At 41.4% G+C, this 21187-nt stretch overlaps 1 protein-coding gene across 4 annotated transcripts in view; it reads right to left on the bottom strand.

Annotated features, from left to right (window-relative positions):
* The window catches only part of LOC133538468 (hyccin 2-like), a 118737-nt gene that overhangs the window by 16227 nt on the left and 81323 nt on the right, over window positions 1-21187 (bottom strand). For 2 of the 4 annotated variants that reach the window (XM_061880110.1, XM_061880109.1), the window contains 4 exons: window positions 14686-14802; window positions 12480-12567; window positions 8717-8873; window positions 6487-6648 (listed from right to left, as the gene is read on the bottom strand). In XM_061880110.1, the coding sequence (XP_061736094.1) occupies window positions 6487-6648; window positions 8717-8873; window positions 12480-12567; window positions 14686-14802 (524 nt within the window). Of the gene's footprint in view, window positions 1-6486; window positions 6649-8569; window positions 8591-8716; window positions 8874-12479; window positions 12568-14685; window positions 14803-21187 lie in introns of all 4 variants that reach the window. The other 2 variants (XM_061880111.1, XM_061880112.1) reach the window with 2 other exon arrangements.

Consider the following 21187-nt stretch of genomic DNA (forward strand, 5'->3'; position numbering starts at 1 on the left):
AATAGTGAGGTGTGTGTGTGTTAAAATCATGGTTGTTTTTACAAAGGATGTGAACAAGAGCATGTCTTGTCTTTGTGTGATGATGTAAATTAGATGTGGTTGTATATAGAAAAGGGTGGAGTGCCATCTCCGGGTTGGGGAGGAGACCCTGCCCCAAGTGGAGGAGTTCAAGTACCTAGGAGTCTTGTTCACGAGTGAGGGAAGAGTGGATCGTGAGATCGACAGGCGGATCGGTGCGGCGTCTTCAGTAATGCGGACGTTGTACCGATCCGTTGTGGTGAAGAAGGAGCTGAGCCGGAAGGCAAAGCTCTCAATTTACCGGTCGATCTACGTTCCCATCCTCACCTATGGTCATGAGCTTTGGGTCATGACCGAAAGGATAAGATCACGGGTTTAAGCGGCTGAAATGAGTTTGGAGCTCTCCCTTAGAGATAGGGTGAGAAGCTCTGCCATCCGGGGGGAACTCAAAGTAAAGCCGCTGCTCCTCCACATGGAGCCAGATGAGGTGGTTCAGGAATCTGGTCAGGATACCACCTGAAGGCCTCCTTAGCGAGGTGTTTAGGGCACGTCCAACCGGTAGGAGGTCACGGGGAAGACCCAGGACACGTTGGAAAAAGACTGTCTCCCGGCTGGCCTGGGAAGTTTGGGCTTCCCTGCTTAGGCTGCTGCCCCCGCGACCTGATCTCGGATAAGCGGAAGAAAATGGATGCGATGTATATTAAGTATGTGTCCATGAAAGGGCATTTTATGAGTTTTGTTAATTTAATTACATGCAATAGTATGATTTTATTGTCATAATCTTATTGCATGATTTTTGTATCCCTTTAATTTAGTTAGCCAGGGACTGCAGGTGGAAATGAGCTATTTAGCTATAATCTAGTACAGAACTTATCTGTCTTTGAGCTTTATGTTTCTGTGCATTGTCACTTCAAATAAAGACTAAACTGAAATGCGGGTGTCAGGGACAGATGCAGAATGAGATTTTTACAACAAAGTTCTAAAGTATCAGATATATCAGATTGTAAGTGAGGGCTTTTTTTACACTTCACTTTCATATTTCGCTGTGTTTGTTACATTTTTGGTGCGTTTCGCTTGACTGTAAAATATGTCGATCGAGAGTGGTTGTGATGTTCATATAATGTCAATATTCCGTGTTTTATCGTTCGTAGTTAATACTGTAAATCCCACATTCTTTATCTGATTGTACATTCTGGGTGTCTCATCCAGTAAAAACAATTCTGTTTTTTAAGACAGTCTCTCAAAACTTTTTTAGCATTCAATCGGTCATTATTGTGAGGTTTTGTATTAGTGTTCCGAAAAATCAGATAGACCGGCCCCCAAACACATTTTTTTCTCTAGATTCGCCCCTCCTGAGTAATAATAATTGCCCAGGCCTGCTATAAAGAAATGTCCACAGCAGGGGATATTAAATGAACATAACACAAGTGCTCAACAGATATAATTGTAACATGCAATCAAGTTAGTACCGAGAAGAGCACTATTGGTCTTCAGTGGAAAGAACTTCCAACAATTCTTTCATGGTAATATCATGCAAAAAGAGCTGGGGAACCCCTGCTGATCCTCATGTCATGTCAGAGGTTAATGCAAACCCTGTTTCCATATGAGTTGGGAAATTGTGTTAGATGTAAATATAAACAGAATACAATGATTTGCAAATCCTTTTCAACCCATATTCAGTTGAATATGCTACAAAGACAACATATTTGATGTTCAAACCCATTAACTATTTCTTTTTTTTGCAAATAAGCATTAACTTAGAATTTCATGGCTGCAACATGTGCCAAAGTAGTTGGGAAAGGGCATGTTCACCACTGTGTTACATCACCTTTTCTTTTAACAACACTCAATAAATGTTTGGGAACTGAGGAAACTAATTGTTGAAGCTTTGAAAGTGGAATTCTTTCACATTCTTGTTTTATGTAGTGCTTCGTACATTCCACAGTCCGGAATCTCCGCTGTCGTATTTTACGCTTCATAATGCGCCACACATTTTGGATGGGAGACAGCTCTGGACTGCAGGCGGGCCAGGAAAGTACCCGCACTCTTTTTATATGAAGCCACGCTGTTGTAACACGTGCTAAATGTGGCTTGGCATTGTCTTGCTGAAATAAGCAGGGGCGTCCATGAAAAAGACAGCGCTTGGATGGCAGCGTATGTTGTTCGAAAACCTGTATGTACCTTTCAGCATTAATGGTGCCTTCACAGATGTGTAAGTTACCCATGCCTTGGGCACTAACGCACCCCCATACCATCACAGATGCCGATTTTTGAACTTTGCGACAATAACAGTCTGGATGGTTCGTTTCCCCTTTGGTCTGGATGACACAATGTTGAATATTTCCAAAAACAATTTGAAATGTGGACTCGTCAGACCACAGAACACTTTTCCACTTTGCATCAGTCCATCTGAGATGATCTCGGGCCCAGAGAAGCCGGCGGCATTTCTGGATGTTGTTGATAAATGGCTTTCGCTTTGCATAGTAGAGATTTAACTTGCACTTACAGATGTAGCGACCAACTGTATTTAGCAACAATGGTTTTCTGAAGTGTTCCTGAGCCCATGTGGTGATATCCTTTAGAGATTGATGTCGGTTTTTGATACAGTGCCGTCTGAGGTATGGAAGGTCACGGTCATTCAATGTTGGTTTCCGGCCATGCCGCTTACGTGGAGTGATTTCTCCAGATTCTCTGAACCTTTTGATGATATTATGGAGCGTAGATGTTGAAATCCCTAAATTTCTTGCAATTGCACTTTGAGAAACGTTGTTCTTAAACTGTTTGACTATTTGCTCACGCAGTTGTGGACAAAGGGGTGTACCTCGCCCCATCCTTTCTTGTGAAAGACTGAGCCTTTTTGGGGAAGCTGTTTTTATACCCAATCATGGCACCCACCTGTTCCCAATTAGCCTGCACACCTGTGGGATGTTCCAAATAAGTGTTTGATGAGCATTCCTCAACTTTGTAAGTATTTATTGCCACCTTTGCCAACTTCTTTGTCACGTGTTGCTGGCATCAAATTCTAAAGTTGATGATTATTTGCAATAAGAAAATGTTTATCGGTTTGAACATCAAATATGTTGTCTTTGTAGCATATTCAACTGAATATGGCTTGAAAAGGAGTTGCAAATCATTGTATTCCGTTTATATTTACATCTAACACAATGTCCCAACTCATATGGAAACAGGGTTTGTACATATGAAGAGAGCACACAAAAAAGAAGACATCCAACAAGACAAAATGGGCAGAAAATGAATGCATTGCGCTGCTGCGGCATTTTGTTACAAAACCGACCACGTTTTCTCTGACATTTCCAAAACTTTAGCATTCAGGAGGTGCTAGCTGAAGCACGGGCATGCAGGACGGAGGGCTGGTTCCCACTCACTGAGCAGAGGAGCTAATGCGACATGGCAGAAAAAGCTGCACCGGCAATGACTTACCCCGCTGGGCTGCGAAAAAGAAAATAAACCCCGAGCGATCCAAAAATGGTGCAGTGAACTGCGGCCCACAAACAAGATGTCAGGTGCTCCGGCGGCCGTGTGAGACCGACGCACTTTTTCCTGTGGAGGCTGCAAATACTTATATGGAAGAGGAAGCCAGGCTAGGACTCAGTGAGTGACAAAGGCCGGAGTAAGAACGTTTGCTTGGGGATGGGGGGGGGGGATGACATCATGGCAGGCAAAATGCAACAAGACCAGCGGCCTCACGTCCTTCAAAGCTGCAAAGGCACATTTTCCACTCTAAGACGGGCAAAGAGCAACGGGCTGTTAGCTAAGGGGCTGGACTAAGTAAGCCATGTTTGCATCAAGAGGTACAAGTTGGATTCAGCTCCGCACGGTCCAGTTTGGGGCAGATCTGGCATATGACTACTGTATTCTTTGCCCGAAAATGCATAATAAAGAAGGAAAATAAACATATTTACAGTGGGGCTAAAAAGTATTTAGTCAGCCAGCGATTGTGCAAGTTCTCCCACTTAAAATGATGACAGAGGTCTGTCATTTTCATCATAGGTACACTTCAACTGTGAGAGACAGAATGTGGAAAAAAAGCAAGAATTTTAAAGAATTTATTTGTAAATGATGGTGGAAAATAAGTATTTAGTCAACCATTCAAAGCTCTCACTGATGGAAGGAGGTTTTGGCTCCAAATCTCACGATACATGGCCCCATTCATTCTTTCCTTAACACGGATCAATCGTCCTGTCCCCTTAGCAGAAAAACAGCCCCAAAGCATGATGTTTCCACCCCCATGCTTCACAGTAGGTGTGGTGTTCTTGGGATGCAACTCAGTATTCTTCTTCCTCCAAACACGACGAGTTAAGTTTATACCAAAAAGTTCTATTTTGGTTTCATCTGACCACATGACATTCTCCCAATCCTCTGCTGTATCATCCATGTATCCATTTTGGTATAAACTCAACTCGTCGTGTTTGGAGGAAGAAGAATACTGAGTTGCATCCCAAGAACACCATACCTACTGTGAAGCATGGGGGTGGAAACATCATGCTTTGGGGCTGTTTTTCTGGTAAGGGGACAGGACGATTGATCCGTGTTAAGGAAAGAATGAATGGGGCCATGTATCGTGAGATTTGGAGCCAAAACCTCCTTCCATCAGTGAGAGCTTTGAATGGTTGACCAAATACTTATTTTCCACCATAATTACAAATAAATTCTTTAAAATTCCTACAATTTAAATTTCCTGGATTTTTTTTTTCCCACATTCTGTCTCTCACAGTTGAAGTGATGTTTCCACCCCCATGCTTCACAGTAGGTGTGGTGTTCTTGGGATGCAACTCAGTATTCTTCTTCCTCCAAACACGAGGAGTTGAGTTTATACCAAAATGGATACATGGATGATACAGCAGAGGATTGGGAGAATGTCATGTGGTCGGATGAAACCAAAATAGAACTTTTTGGTATAAACTCAACTCGTCGTGTTTGGAACGAAGATTCCAACAATTGAAATACTTTGTATAGTTCTAGACCAGGGGTGTCAAAGTCAAATACAGAGTGGGACAAAATTTAAAACTGAACAAAGCCGCGGGCCAAGGTTGAACAAATGAACCTTTTAATAGGGACCCAAACAAGTTTTGCATTAAATATTGAACAAGCGAGACTTATATGGGACGGCGTGGCGCAGTGGAAGAGTGGCCGTGCGCAACCCGAGGGCCCCTGGTTCAATTCCCACCTAGTACCAACCTCGTCACGTCCGTTGTGTCCTGAGCAAGACACTTCACCCTTGCTCCTGATGGGTGCTGGTTGGCGCCTTGCATGGCAGCTCCCTCCATCAGTGTGTGAATGTGTGTGTGAATGGGTAAATGTGGAAGTAGTGTCAAAGCGCTTTGAGTACCTTGAAGGTAGAAAAGCGCTATACAAGTACAACCCATTTATCATTTATATAACGTTATAGTGACATGCAAAATCCAGTTTCAAATAATACTAATAATTTCAAAATAGCAATGGCATATCAAATCAAATTTAAATAGAAATTGAATGCCTCTTTTCTATTTGCAGCCTTCTCAGGTAAATATCAAAATAAACTTTTTGCACAGGCTAATAATACATTTTTATATTGTAGCGTCCAGGGAGAGGTAATGCTGCAAGGGGTTCTGTGTATTTGTTCTGTTGTGTTTATGTTGTGTTACGGTGCGGATGTTCTCCCGAAATTTGCTTGTCATTCTCGTTTAGTGTTGGTTCACAGTGTGGCGCATATTTGTAACAGTCTTAAAGTTGTTTATACGGCCACCCTCAGTGTGACCTGCATGGCTGTTGACCAAGCTTGCATTGCATTAGCGTGTGTAAAAGCCACATATATCATGTGACTAGGCCGGCACTCAGTTTCTACGTAGGAAAAGCGGACGTGACGAAAGGTTTTAGAGGACGCTTGAGGCACGTCCCCAATATTGTTGTCCAGGTGGGAATCGGGAGAAATTTGGGAGAATGGCTGCCCTCTGTGATTTTCGTTAGGGGCACTGAAATTTGGGAGTCTCCTTGGAAAATCGGGAGGGGGGGGTTAGCAAGTATGAGTATTAGCGGTGAATGCGGTGTTACAGCGACACCGACGCTGTATAATACCGGCGGGCCAGCTCTAATGCTAATCTGATATTGCCTCAAGGGCCAAATGAAAATACACGGCGGGCCAGAGTTTGACACCCATGTTCTAGACTTACGGTCATTAGAAAACATCATAATGGCAGCTACACTTTCCATCTTAAAGATCTAAAAAAATATATTTCTGGGATTGAAAAGCTTAACGGGCCGCATGTGGTTTGGTTTGCCCAGGTGTGACATAGACGGTACTGAACTGCGTTTAAGTGTACCCGCTTGATGAAAACATGGCTTTAGGGATACTTTGGGACAGTGCAAATGCAGGGAACAGCAGAGAGAAAAGCCTCATAGCTGAAGAGTAGTAGTAAGAGGAGGAAGATAGGGTGGTTGCTACTCAGGGTGTTCAACCCCGTCCCCTACCCTCAAGTGTGATGGGGGGAATGATGCTGCTGCTGCTGCTGTGTTGGTGGTGGTGATGGTTGCAAGGCCCCCCTTCTCTCTGCTCTTTGGCTGTTGAGTGGTGGTGGTTAGGACGCGTGACGGCGAGGCTCGACTCGGCATCATTCGAGTAGTCAAAACAATCTGGGAGTCAACAACACAGACGTGGTTTCTTTAGTGGCAGCGGGATTCCACCACCTCCGGCCGAGCTCAGCCAACAGTGTGTGAACATCAATTTTCTGGATTAGTAAATACAAACCCTGTTTCCATATGAGTTGGGGAATTGTGTTAGATGTAAATATAAACAGAATACAATGATTTGCAAATCCTTTTCAACCCATATTCAGTTGAATATGCTACAAAGACAACATATTTGATGTTCAAACTGATAAACTTTGTTTTTTCTTTGCAAATAATAATTAACTTAGAATTTCATGGCTGCAACATGTGCCAAAGTAGTTGGGAAAGGGCATGTTCACCACTGTGTTACATCACCTGTTCTTTTAACAACTTTTGGGAACTGAGGAAACTAATTGTTGAAGCTTTGAAAGTGGAATTCTTTCTCATTCTTGTTTTATGTAGAGCTTCAGTCCTTCAACAGTCCGGGGTCTCCGCTGTCGTATTTTACGCTTCATAATGCGCCACACATTTTTGATGGGAAACAGGTCTAGACTGCAGGCGGGCCAGGAAAGTACCCGCACTCTTTTTTTTACGGTGCTGAATGTGGCTTGGCATTGTCTTGCTGAAATAAGCAGGGGCGTCCATGAATAAGATGACGCTTAGATGGCAGCATATGTTGTTCCAAAACCTGTATCTACCTTTCAGCATTAATGGTGCCTTCACAGATGTAAGTTACCCATGCCTTGGGCACTAATGCACCCCCATACCATCACAGATGCTGGCTTTTGAACTTTGCGTCGATAACAGTCTGGATGGTTCGCTTCCCCTTTGGTCCAGATGACACGATGTCGAATATTTCCAAAAAACACTTTGAAATGTGGACTCCGCAGACCACAGAACACATTTTCCACTTTGCATCAGTCCATCTTAGATGGTCTCAGGCCCAGAAAAGGCGGCTGCGTTTCTGGATGTTGTTGATAAACTGCTTTCGCTTTGCTAAGTAGAGCTTTAACTTGCACTTACAGATGTAGCGACAAACTGTATTTAGTGACAGTGGTTTTCTGAAGTGTTCCTGAGACCATGTGGTGATATCCTTTAGAGATTGATGTCGTTTTTCAATACAGTGCCGTTTGAGGGATCGAAGGTCAGGGTCATTCAATGTTGGTGAGGGATCGAAGGTCAGGGTCATTCAATGTTGGTTTCCGGCCATGCCGCTTACGTGGAGTGATTTCTCCAGATTCTCTGAACCTTTTGATGATATTATGGAGCGTAGATGTTGAAATCCCTAAATTTCTTGCAATTGCACTTTGAGAAAGGTTGTTCTTAAACTGTTTGACTATTTGCTCACGCAGTTGTGGACAAAGGGGTGTACCTCGCCCCATCCTTTCTTGTGAAAGACTGAGCATTTTTTGGGAAGCTGTTTTTATACCCAATCATGGCACCCACCTGTTCCCAATTAGCCTGCACACCTGTGGGATGTTCCAAATAAGTGTTTGATGAACATTTTTTAATTTTATCAGTATTTATTGCCACCTTTCCCAACTTCTTTGTCACGTGTTGCTGGCATCAAATTCTAAAGTTAATGATTATTTGCAAAAACATCAAATATGTTGTCTTTGTAGCATATTCAACTGAATATGGGTTGAAAAGGATTTGCAAATCATTGTATTCTGTTTATATTTACATCTAACACAATTTCCCAACTCATATGGAAACGGGGTTTGTACTAAGACTAGGTTTTTAGAGGCAGCACCATTTTGTCATGACGAGAGGAGCAACAACAGCAAAGGAAGCAATGAGAAGAAGAAGCACTGTGACAGAGACAACATGATGCATGGAGACAGGAGACACCATTTGGACACTGCTGATGGTGTGACCGGGTCATGTCAACATTCTTCCTCACGGTTCAGGAGCACAAAAACCAAATAAAGATCATTTTGCTCACCTAAAACCTCCTTCTTGCGGCCTTTCATCGGTTAAAGAGAATATATGATATATGTTGGTGTTACTTTCATATTCAAAGTGCTTCCCAATGGTGCTAAAAAGGACACTAAAAGATGTGTTTTTCCTGCTTTGTTCCTGCAAGACTTACCTTCTCTCTTCCAGCGGTGGCGGCGGATGGAGGCGGTGGTGATGGCCGAGATGGAGATGCGGCTAATTGTGGGTGTCACCTCCACCTGCAGCACCTTGCGGCCCCGCGGCTCGTTGGGAGCGCTCTCGGGCAGAGAGTTCTTCATGGCGTTGCCCAGCTGCAAGATTTAAAACGGACGTCAACGTGGCAGCCGAACAACTGCAAGTCAATTTTTAAGTCATACAGCTTAAATATATCTTGAAATAAGAACTGCCTCTGTGCTAATTGTCATGTTTTAAGTCAGTGGTTCTCAAATGGGGGTACGCATAGCTGGGTTGAGGGTTGCAGGTTCGATTCCCGCTCCCGCCATCCTAGTCACTGCCTTTGTGTCCTTGGGCAAGACACTTTACCCACCTGCTCCCAGTGAAGTGAAGTGAATTATATTTATATAGCGCTTTTCTCTAGTGACTCAAAGCGCTTTTACATAGTGACACCCAATATCTAAGTTACATTTAAACCAGTGTGGGTGGCACTGGGAGCAGGTGGGTAAAGTGTCTTGCCCAAGGACACAACGGCAGTGACTAGGATGGCGGAAGCAGGAATCGAACCTGCAACCCTCAAGTTGCTGACACGGCCGCTCTACCAACCGAGCTATGCCACCCAAACTGGTTTAAACGTGACTTAGATATTGGGTTTCACTATGTAAAGCGCTTTGAGTCACTAGAGAAAAGCGCTATATAAATATAATTCACGCGTACCCCTTAGGGCAGTGGTCCTCAACCACCGGGCAGCAGCCCGGCTCGATTTCTACCGGGCCACAGAATAATTTTTTTTTTTAATTAAAAAAAATATATATATGCATTTTTTTTTTTTGTCCGTCTATTTGTGTTGGCCCTGTGATGAGTTGGTGACTTGTCCAGGGTGTACCCCGCCTTCCGCCCGATTGTAGCTGAGAAAGGCGCCAACGCCCCCCGCGACCCCGAAAGGGAATAAGCGGTAGAAAATGGATGGATGGATATTTTATTTTATTTTATTAAAACAACATAAAAAACACAAAATAAACTTACAATTAGTGAACCGACCCAAAAAACCTCCCTTTTTCATGACAAAAACCTTCCTTTTTCATGAAAAAGGGAAAAAAAAACAAAAAAACTTTGCGCCTATAACAAATCGAATAGTTATTTTCCTCCTTGTTCTGGAGGACACCACGTCCTCTGTTTCCAAATAAAATTCGAAATGTGGACTCGTCAGACCACAGAACACTTTTCCACTTTGCATCAGTCCATCTTAGATGATCTCGGGCCCAGCCAAGCCGGCGGCGTTTCTGGATGTTGTTGATAAATGGGTTTTGTTTTGCATAGTAGAGTTTTAACTTGCACTTACAGATGTAGCGACCAACTGTAGTTACTGACAGTGGTTTTATGAAGTCTTCCCGAGCCCATGTGGTGATATCCTTTACACACTGATGTCGGTTTTTGGCGCAGTACCGCCTGAGGGATTAAAAGTCTGTAATATCATCGCTTACGTGCAGTGATTTCTCCAGATTCTCTGAACTTTTTGATAACTTTACGGACCGTAGATGGTAAAATCCCTAAATTCCTTGCAATAGCTCGTTGAGAAATGTTGTTCTAAAACTGTTCGACAATTTACTTACAAAGTGGTGACCCTCGACACATCCTTGTTTGTGAATTACTTAGCATTTCATGGAAGCTGCTTTTATACCCAATCATGGCACCCACCTGTTCCCAATTAGCCTGCACACCTGTGGGATGTTCCAAATAAGTGTTTGATGAGCATTCCTCAACTTTATCGGTATGTATTGCCACATTTCCTAACTTCTTTGTCACATGTTGCTGGCATCAAATTCTAAAGTTAATGATTATTTGCAACAACAAAAAAAATGTTTATCAGTTTGAACATCAAATATGTTGTCTTTGTAGCATATTCAACTGAATATGGGTTGAAAATGATTTGCAAATCATTGTATTCTGTTTATATTTACATCTAACACAATTTCCCAACTCATATGGAAACGGGGTTTGTAGTTGTGATTTCCCTCTGTGCATGAAAGTTTAAAAGTAGCATATATTAATGCAGTATGAAGAAGAATGTTTTAATGCAGACACATAGAACCATCATACTGCTGTGATTATATGTATCAAGTGTTCATTCAAGACTAAGGCAAAATATCGCGATATATATCATGTATCGTGACATGGCCCAAAAATATCGATTTATTAATAAAAGGCCATATTGCCCAGGCCTAATTTCAATTAAAAAAACGTGGGAGTGATATTTTGACACAGAAATGTGTGTTTATTAACGTGGCTTTACGAGTTCTTGCAGACATTTCACATGCCTGGAATAGATTTCAATTCATTTCAATAGGACACGTCGATTTGAGATACAAGTGTTTTGAGTTAAAAGGAAACATTATCAGCAGACCTATGTAAGCGTCAATATATACCTTGATGGTGCAGAAAAAAGACCTTATATTTTTTTAACCGATTTCTGAACTCTAAATGAGTGAATTTTGGCGAATTAAACGCCTTTCTGTTTATCGCTCTGGAGGCGATGACGTCAGAATGTGACGTCGCCGAGGTAACACACCCACCATTTTCATTTTCAACACATTACAAACACCGGGTCTCAGCTCTGTTATTTTCCGTTTTTTTGACTATTTTTTGGAACCTTGGAGACATCATGCCTCGTCGGTGTGTTGTCGGAGGGTGTAACAACACTAACAGGGAGGGATTCAAGTTGCACCACTGGCAAGAAATCTGCCGCCAGACCCCCATTGAATGTACCAGAGTGTCTTCACATTTGACCGGCGATGCTAAAGCAGACATGGCACAGAGATGTATGGATAACCTGCAGATGCATTTGCAACGATAGTCAACGAAATCACAAAGGTGAGTTTTGTTGATGTTGACTGCCAGCTAATCGATGCTAACATGCTATTTACCGGCGGTGCTAAAGCAGACATGGCACAGAGATGTATGGATAACCTGCAGGTACATTTGCAACTATATTACGTTTCCTTCCACCCACATTTAATGCGAAAAAAACACTTACCAATCGACGGATTTAAGTTGCTCCAGTGTCAAAAGATGCGAAAGTCCTGATCGTTTGGTCCGCACATTTTAGCGGCGATGCTAACGCAGCTATTCGGCCATGCTATGGCTATGAATAGCGTCAATAGCTATTCGCTCAATAGCTTCAGTTTCTTCTTCAATATTTTCATACTCCAACCATCTGTTTCAATACATGCGTAATCTGTTGAATCGCTTAAGTCGCTGAAATCAGAGTTTGAATCCGAGCTAATGTCGCTATATCTTGCTGTGGTATTCCCATTGTTTGTTTACATTGGCAGCACTGTGTGACGTCACAGGGAAATGGCCAGTGTCTTCGCAGAGAGGCACTTTAAAGCTTTATTTAGGGATATTGCGAGACCGGTAAAATTTTGAAAAAAAAAAAAAAAAATACAACAAGCCACTGGGAACTGATTTTTATTGTTTTTAACCCTTTTGAACTTGTGATAATGTTCCCCTTTAAGAGCTCCGTCACAGACCCAATTATGCTCACAAGTTAGCGCCAATTCAGAACATTCACTTCATAAGGCAGTTTTACACTTGGAACAACCCTAGAACCACACTCCTCATCCATTAAATACAACCCACTGAACGCTGAACGAGCAAGCATTTGGCAACGGAGGCAAGGAGAAACTCCCTCTAGAACAGAACACATTAAACTCCTATACCCAGTCCCACACTGCTGGTCTTACCAGGAGAGGCTGCGAGTAAAGCTCCAGCTTGGCTCTGTACAGAAGGTCCTCCAGCGCCTCCCGCCCCATCTCCCACTCGCCGTTGTATCTGGGAAAACACGGAAAATATTCACAACAGCGTTAAACAAGGCCAAAGATTTGATCTGACAACAGCGCTTGATGTTTGAGTCACTGAACTATTCATACGCTTGCATATTGTGATCACAAAAAACGCTCTCCCTGACCACCTGAGGGCACCACAGACTGTGGATGCTTTAAAAAAAGGCTTAAAACCCTTCTTTAAAAAAAAAAAAAAAAAAAAACTTTTTTTTTTTAGATATATGCATATTAGTTCTATTAGACAGTTCTAGTTTTTATTTCTATTATCTTCATTTTTTGCAACTTAACGCCAAAAAAACGGAAATGCTGATTATCGGTCCTGCTAGACACCGACCTCTATTTAATAATACAACTTTAACATTTGACAACCAAATAATAAAACAAGATGACTCGGTAAAGAATCTTCGACCCAACTCTCTCCTTTGAGTCACACATTAAAAGCGTTACTAAAACGGCCTTCTTTCATCTCCGTAATATCGCTAAAATTCGCTCCATTTTGTCCACTAAAGACGCCGAGATCATTATCCATGCGTTTGTTACGTCTCGTCTCGATTACTGTAACGTATTATTTTCGGGTCTCCCCATGTCTAGCATTAAAAGATTACAGTTGGTACAAAATGCGGCTGCTAGACTTTTGACAAGAACAAGAAAGTTTGATCATATTACGCCTGTACTGTATATACCTTTATATACATATATACATACATATATACCTATACTGTATATACCTTTATATACATATATACATACATATATACCTGTACTGTATATACCTTTATATACATATATACATACATATATACCTATACTGTATATACCTTTATATACATATATACATACATATATACCTATACTGTATATACCTTTATATACATATATACATACATATATACCTATACTGTATATACCTTTATATACATATATACATACATATATACCTATACTGTATATACCTTTATATACATATATACATACATATATTCCTATACTGTATATACCTTTATATACATATATACATACATATATACCTGTACTGGCTCACCTGCACTGGCTTCCTGTGCACTTAAGATGTGACTTTAAGGTTTTACTACTTACGTATAAAATACTACACGGTCTAGCTCCATCCTATCTTGCCGATTGTATTGTACCATATGTCCCGGCAAGAAATCTGCCTTCAAAAGACTCCGGCTTATTAGTGATTCCTCGAGCCCAAAAAAGTCTGCGGGCTATAGAGCGTTTTCCGTTCGGGCTCCAGTACTCTGGAATGCCCTCCCGGTAACAGTTCGAGATGCTACCTCAGTAGAAGCATTTAAGTCTCACCTTAAAACTCATCTGTATACTCTAGCCTTTAAATAAACCTCCATTTTAGACCAGTTGATCTGCCGCTTCTTTTCTTTCTCCTATGTCCCCCCCTCCCTTGTGGAGGGGGTCCGGTCCGATGACCATGGATGAAGTACCGGCTGTCCAGAGTCGAGACCCAGGATGGACCGCTCGTCGGGACCCAGGATGGACCGCTTGCCTGTATCGGTTGGGGACATCTCTACACTGCTGATCCGCCTCCACTTGAGATGGTTTCCTGTGGACGGGACTCTCGCTGCTGTCTTGGATCCGCTTGAACTGAACTCTCGCGGCTGTCTTGGAGCCACTATGGATTGAACTTTCACAGTATCATGTTAGACCCGCTCGACATCCATTGCTTTCGGTCCCCTAGAGGGGGGGGGTTGCCCACATCTGAGGTCCTCTCCAAGGTTTCTCATAGTCAGCATTGTCACTGGCGTCCCACTGGATGTGAATTCTCCCTGCCCACTGGGTATGAGTTTTCCTTGCCCTTTTGTGGGTTCTTCCGAGGATGTTGTAGTCGTAATGATTTGTGCAGTCCTTTGAGACATTTGGGATTTGGGGCTATATAAATAAACATTGATTGATTGAATTCATGTCCCGGTGAAAGGGACATGAAATCCTTGATAAGATAAAATAACATCTGAAAGTTGAAATAAAAACTGACCATTTGGTATCTTTGTATAAAAGCTAGATATTTTCAGCTCTTGTGTTGCAGGCGTACTTAATAATGTGAGCCAGAGTTCAGAGAAGAGGCTGAAACACTTACATGGCATGATAAACAGCAGTCAGCATCTGCACCATGAACTCCGGGTCCAGGAGGACACGGTTGCAAGGTTCCACCCACAGCTTCTGCTGCTGCCGTGGGAATCCACATACACACAACCTGTGAACGCACACACACACACACACACACACACACACACACACACACACACACACACACACACACACAGCATTTAGTGAGGTATGTCCACACCAAAGAGGCTCGACTCGAGGACTGAGCATTGTTTCTGAAGCTCTGCAATCTCCACAGTCACAGCTTGCAGACTGTCTAAAAGTGAGCTTGCTGGCGGCGCTGTCTGTCTGCGTGCTCACAGCGGGGAAGTCACCATAGCCTGAAATGGTCTGCAGACACCGCAGTGGGACCATTACCGGACGGCAACTGCACAGCCCCGGAACACAGACACTGGTCTTGTGAATCACATATTGATTTTGGTCTACTACTGCCAGACAGATATAGGGAAAATATTTCAAAAGTGCAATTCCTTTTAGAAATTGTGCACTGACCGATGCCGTCTGCAAGATGAAACGAATGTAATTGACGAGCGGTTAACCATTGAGTTTGAGTTTATTTGGAACATGCAAGCATACAACAAGATACATCACAATTTCCAGTTTCTCTTTTCAACATGTTCGAAAAGGAGGAGAAAGAAGCAGAGTTTATTTAATCCTAACCCCTTTTCTTTACATAACACTTGCTAAAACTTTTGTTCACTTCCTGTTCTCAATGTATTCACAATGTATACTCCATAAGTAATAAGTAATCACGATACAAATAAATAAATAAATAATTGCTTAAGTAAGTTTTATTCCATACGATGAGATAAGTCGGATTATTTTGAGAATGAATGGGTGAGTAAAATCAGAATGTTTATCATGGTTCTTAATTTTTGTACTTTGTAAACACTTCCAGTTTGAAGAGTTTCTTGAAGTGGATCATATTAGTACATTGTTTGATTGCTTTGCTTAATCCATTCCATCATTTAATTCCACATTCTGATATACTGAAGGTCTTAATCCGGTGGCCATGTACTGCTCGCCTGTGTATCGGCTGGGGACATCTCTGCGCTGCTGATCAGCCTCCTCTTGGGATGGTTTCCTGCTGGCTCCGCTGTGAACGGGACTCTCGCTGCTGTGTTGGATCCGCTTTGGACTGGACTCTCGCGACTGTGTTGGATCCATTATGGATTGATCTTTCACAGTATCATGTTCTCATAGTCATCATTGTCACCGATGTCCCACTGGGTGTGAGTTTTCCTTGCCCTTATGTGGGCCTACCGAGGATGTCGTAGTGGTTTGTGCAGCCCTTTGAGACACTAGTGATTTAGGGCTATATAAGTAAACATTGATTGATTGATTGATTGATTAAGTGTTGTACGTGCATACGAATGTTTTAAATTACATTTTTCTCTAAGATTATATTTCTCTTCTTTTGTTGAGAAGAATTGTTGTATATTTTTGGGTAGCAGGTTATAGTTTGCTTTGTGTATAATTTTAGCTGTTTGCAATTCCACTATGTCGTGGAATTTCAGTATATTTGATTCAATAAATAAAGGGTTTGTATGTTCTCTATATCCAACATTATGTATTATTCTAACTGATCTTTTTTGTAACACTGTTAGTGAATGAAGTGTACTTTTGTAATTATTTCCCCATATTTCTACACAGTAACTCAGATATGTAACACTAGTGAGCAGTAGAGAATATAAAGTGATTTTTGGTCTAGAACATATTTGGCTTTATTCATTATTGATGTATTTCTTGCAACTTTATGTTGTATATTTTTTACATGAGATTTCCAGTTCAATTTATCATCAATTATACCTTAAAATTTGGTTTCATTTACTCTTTCAATTTCTAGTCCGTCTATTTGTATTTGACTTTCTTTTCTACTGTTACCAAATAGCATTATTTTAGTTTTACTGAGATTCAATGATAGTCTGTTTTTGTCAAACCATCTTTTTAATTTGTTCATTTCTTCTGTTATTATTTGTATTATGCACTGTGTGTTCTCTCCTGAACAAAAGGCTGTTGTATCATCCGCAAATAATACTAACTTTAAATCTCTTGTAACTTTACAAATGTCATTTATATAGAGATTGAATAATTTAGGTCCTAGTATTGATCCCTGAGGTACACCACAGGATATATTTAGCATTGTAGAAGTGTGTTCGCCTAGCTTGACGTATTGTTTCCTGTTCGTTAGATAACTTCTTATCCAATTTAAGACTAACCCTCTGATGCCATATCGTTCCAGTTTTTTTATTAAAATATTGTGATTCATTGTGTCGAATGCTTTTTAGTTAGATCCATAAACACTGCTGCCGCACATTTTTTACTATCTATTGCATTGGTAATTTCTTCTGTGATTTCAATTAAAGCCATTGAAGTTGAAACATTAGCTCTGTATCCATATTGGTTGTCTTCGAGTATTCTATATTTATGAAACTCTCTAATCTGTTATTGAACAGTTTTTCAATGATTTTAGAAAATTGTGGAAGTAAAGAAACAGGTCTCTAATTTGTAAATAGATGTTCATCACCAGTCTTATAAATTGGTGCAACTTTAACTATTTTCATTTTGTTTGGAAATGTACCTGTTTGAAATGATAGGTTACTAATATACATCAATGGTCCTGAGATCTCATCAATCACCTTTTTTATCGTATCCATATCAATTCCATTACAATCAGTTGAAGTCTTTGATTTACATTTTTTCACAATTTTAACTATTTCCTCCTGTGTCACATTACTGAGGAACATGATACATTATATTTCCAACATAATGTATCATAGAAGAACCTCTTAAAGGGAAACTGCACTGTTTTGGGGAAATTTGTCTATGATTCACAATCATTATGAGAAATTTGCTGCGGGGTACGTGAGTTTTTTCCAATCGAGGACGTGGAAGACATCTACCTATTTGGAACCGTAATCGCGGGGCACTTGCTGATTGGGCTGGGCATTGCTCTGGTGTATTGTCAAATTCGTAAGACGATGGCAGCCAATCAAGGGGCCCAATGGCTGTTTGTCGCAATGGATGGTTTGGACAAGGCTGTGGGAACACAGAACGCGGCGATTTCTGAACTGAATCGCAAGATGGATCACATCATGGAGACGCTTGCTGAAAAGGGGAATTTAATTGAATTTGAGAGCACCCAGCATGGACGAATAGAGCAGAAAAGTCATTGTTTTTTGTCTGCTCGCGGAAAACATACATCCTAATCTACGACTTGACTCCCTCCAACAGTCTTGATGCTGTGGAAACAGGACCAGGCTGTTCTGAAAACACCCCCAAGGACACCTCAATGATAGACGCTTTTGACCTCCCTCCCTCCTCAACGACACCTTGAGTCGAACTTTTGCAGATCGGCCTCAGTCTAAAAAACATTACATCACCACACCCGAGACAATTGGGCATACACGCACAGACGCCCCACCCCCACCCCACGCCTTCATCACCGCTTTTTCCCCTCGGGGTGATGGTCGGATGGCAGCGTTTCAAAGCAGCGGTCGCCCTCCAGGGCCCCAACTCCCCGCCGCTATGTTGCAAAGTTTTTTCCCACTCCAGACTAGGCCCCCCTTAGGAGCCCAGTCTAGATTGTATTTTTTACTCATCTTCTTCCCCAGGGTTTTACCTTTTCCCATCTTTTACTGGGTGCCTCGGGGCGACCCATCAGTGTTCCTGTTCTGTAACCCTGTACACTGTTTGTTTGTTTAATCTTGAACGGGTTTGTGCTGTAAACAAAATTTTCGTTGTACTTGTTGCAATGACAATAAAGACCGACCTACCTATATACCTACCAACAAAAACACGTCTTTTTTTTTATTAGGATTTTAAAGATGATAAAAAATGCTTGGAAGATGCGGCTAATGAGACAGTTGTAGCCTTCAAAACCCTCCATCAACGTTTTGTATACCGTATTTTCCAGACCATAGGGCGCACCGGATTATAAGGCGCATTAAAGAGGTCATAATATTATTCGATTTTTTTCTGAATTGAAAACCCTTCCTTGTGGTCTACATAACATGTGATGGTGGTTCTTTGGTCAAGATGATGCAAAGATTATGTTTTACAGATCATCTTCAAACCGCTTTCTGACAGTCGCTTCCGGAAGAGCCGTTATTTCCGTGGCTCACCTTTGACAGCATCTTCTCCCCGCCATCTTTGTTGTAGCGGTGTAGCGTGCAAGGACGGGAGTGGAAGAAGTGTCAAAAGATGGAGCTAACTGTTTTAATGACATTAAGATTTTACTTCAATCAATAACGGAGCAGCATCTCCTCATCTGCCTGAAATGTGTCCCGTAAAAAAACGTCCGACCGGAGCTCTAGTAACTAAAGTTCCTTGGGTGAATAATGTAAACTCACTACACCGGTATGTTTTAGCACTTTCATGGCGTGTTTACTAACAGATATAACTAAGAACTTCACTTTACTTTATTTTAAAAATGGCAACAGTGGAGGCTGAATGCCACATAAGAAGATAGAGACAAAGAAGAAGTTTATCCACTACGTTGTCGGTACGGACTACAAAGGCGGACGCGCTCAATTTTTCAGGATTTAAAAGATCTCAAATAGAGCTAAGCAGGTACCAGAAAGTAAGTAAAGTTGCTTTTGCATAATATTGCGAAACAAAACGCCAGTTAATGTCTTATCTAATACAAAAAAACATAATACTCGTATGTTGAAGCACAGTACAATCCATCAGGCTTGGCGGCTTCATAGCTTACCAAAGTAGTACTAAAACATTTTGAAAGATTTTTGAGCGCCGTGTATAATGTTCTATATTTTCAATGGGACATATAAAATGTTGGTGTTGTTTACTTGAGTCATTTTGCCATCATACCTCTTACCACGTATCTCTTATGTTTGACTGCCATCTACTGGTCACACTTATTACACCATGTACCAAAAAAAATTGCTTCAAGGTCGTTGAGACGGGTTATAAGGCGCACTGTGAAGTTTTGAGGGAAAAAAAAAAGGATTTTAGGTGTGCCTTATAGTCCGGAAAATACGATAATGCAGTTACAGACACGTTTATAACAATATGTAATATGTACAATATTTACCATATTTAGATAATTTTAATCATTGCCGGAAATAATTCCCCTGCTCACTTATTTCTGTTTCCATAGCAGCACACGTCCGACTTCTAGTGTGTTTCTACTTCCGGATACATAACGCGTTTGTTCTCCTCATGGCAGACTTGGTAACTAACAATGAATATGACTATTTTTGGACAAATGAGGATTCACATCCTTCTCTTTTTGAAGCTGAATAAATGGAGGATTACCTGCTGCTTTTAAAAGCCAGCACAAAGAAGAAGGGGAAACGTTGGACCCGATGGAAGCCGATGAGAGGTGAAAGCGAGATGAAGCTGCAAGTGTGGAATTTGGAGACAAGCTATTTTGACATAAATGGCGTGCTTACCCCAAATAAACCAGAAAAAACGTCCCCGGCCAGCTGGACCAAAGAGACAACTGTCCATCGAGTGAGTCACACTTTATATTGATCATGATACACAACACAACATGCGTTTATCACGACAGACAGAATACACTGTCTAGCTAGCCGTGTATTAAAAAAACCTGAAATAAGGGCTAATACTTTCCAGATTCTGTAATATGATTGTTCATGTTTTTACATCAGTACAGATTGGTGTTTTATCACATTATGTTGTGCAAACTCAAACGCGTTTCGTGCTGATGTAGAAGCTACGTTATCTCTTGCTGTCGTTAGCAAATACCAAAGCATGCCGATGTGTTACGCTAGAAGAGTTCCTCAGTGTTTGCTCTTACAATAATGTCTCTACAGCTTGGTTATTATACAGGTTACGGAACGTAACTGAAGTATTGTTGAAGGTTTTTGGATGCATTCTTAGAGTAATTTATAGTCCTATTAGCGGCATTGCTACCACCAAGAACGAGCCGATTTGAACATGTTAGAATGCAAATAAAACCCTTTTGTATTCTTGACTCTGGTAATGTGAAGTGAATTATATTTATATAGCGCTTTTCTCTAGTGACTCAAAGCGCTTTACATAGTGAAACCCAATATCTAAGTCACATTTTAAACCAGTGTGGGTGGCACTGGGAGCAGGTGGGTAAAGTGTCTTGCCCAAGGACACAACTGCAGTGACTAGGGTGGCAGAAGCGGGAATCGAACCTGCAACCCTCAAGTTGCTGGCACGGCCACTCTACCAACCGAGCTATGCCGTCCCACAGAAGTAATCATCAATTTAAAAGTGGCCTCTTTGGGGATTATAATAGAGATCCGTCTGGATTCATGAACTTAATTCTAAAAAAAATTTCACATTAGTAATGATTGAGAACGATAGGCAAAATTCCCCAAAAAAAGTGCAGTTCCCCTGTAAGCTCTAACATAATCAAAACAATTTCTCCCATTGGAAATAATTTAAAAATATCTGTTAAAGGATCATAGTCATAACAAGGCTAATATCAGTATTGGGTGAATACTAGTCCGATGAGT

The sequence above is a fragment of the Nerophis ophidion genome, linkage group LG19 (assembly GCF_033978795.1).
Source record: "Nerophis ophidion isolate RoL-2023_Sa linkage group LG19, RoL_Noph_v1.0, whole genome shotgun sequence".
NCBI lineage: Eukaryota > Metazoa > Chordata > Actinopteri > Syngnathiformes > Syngnathidae > Nerophis > Nerophis ophidion.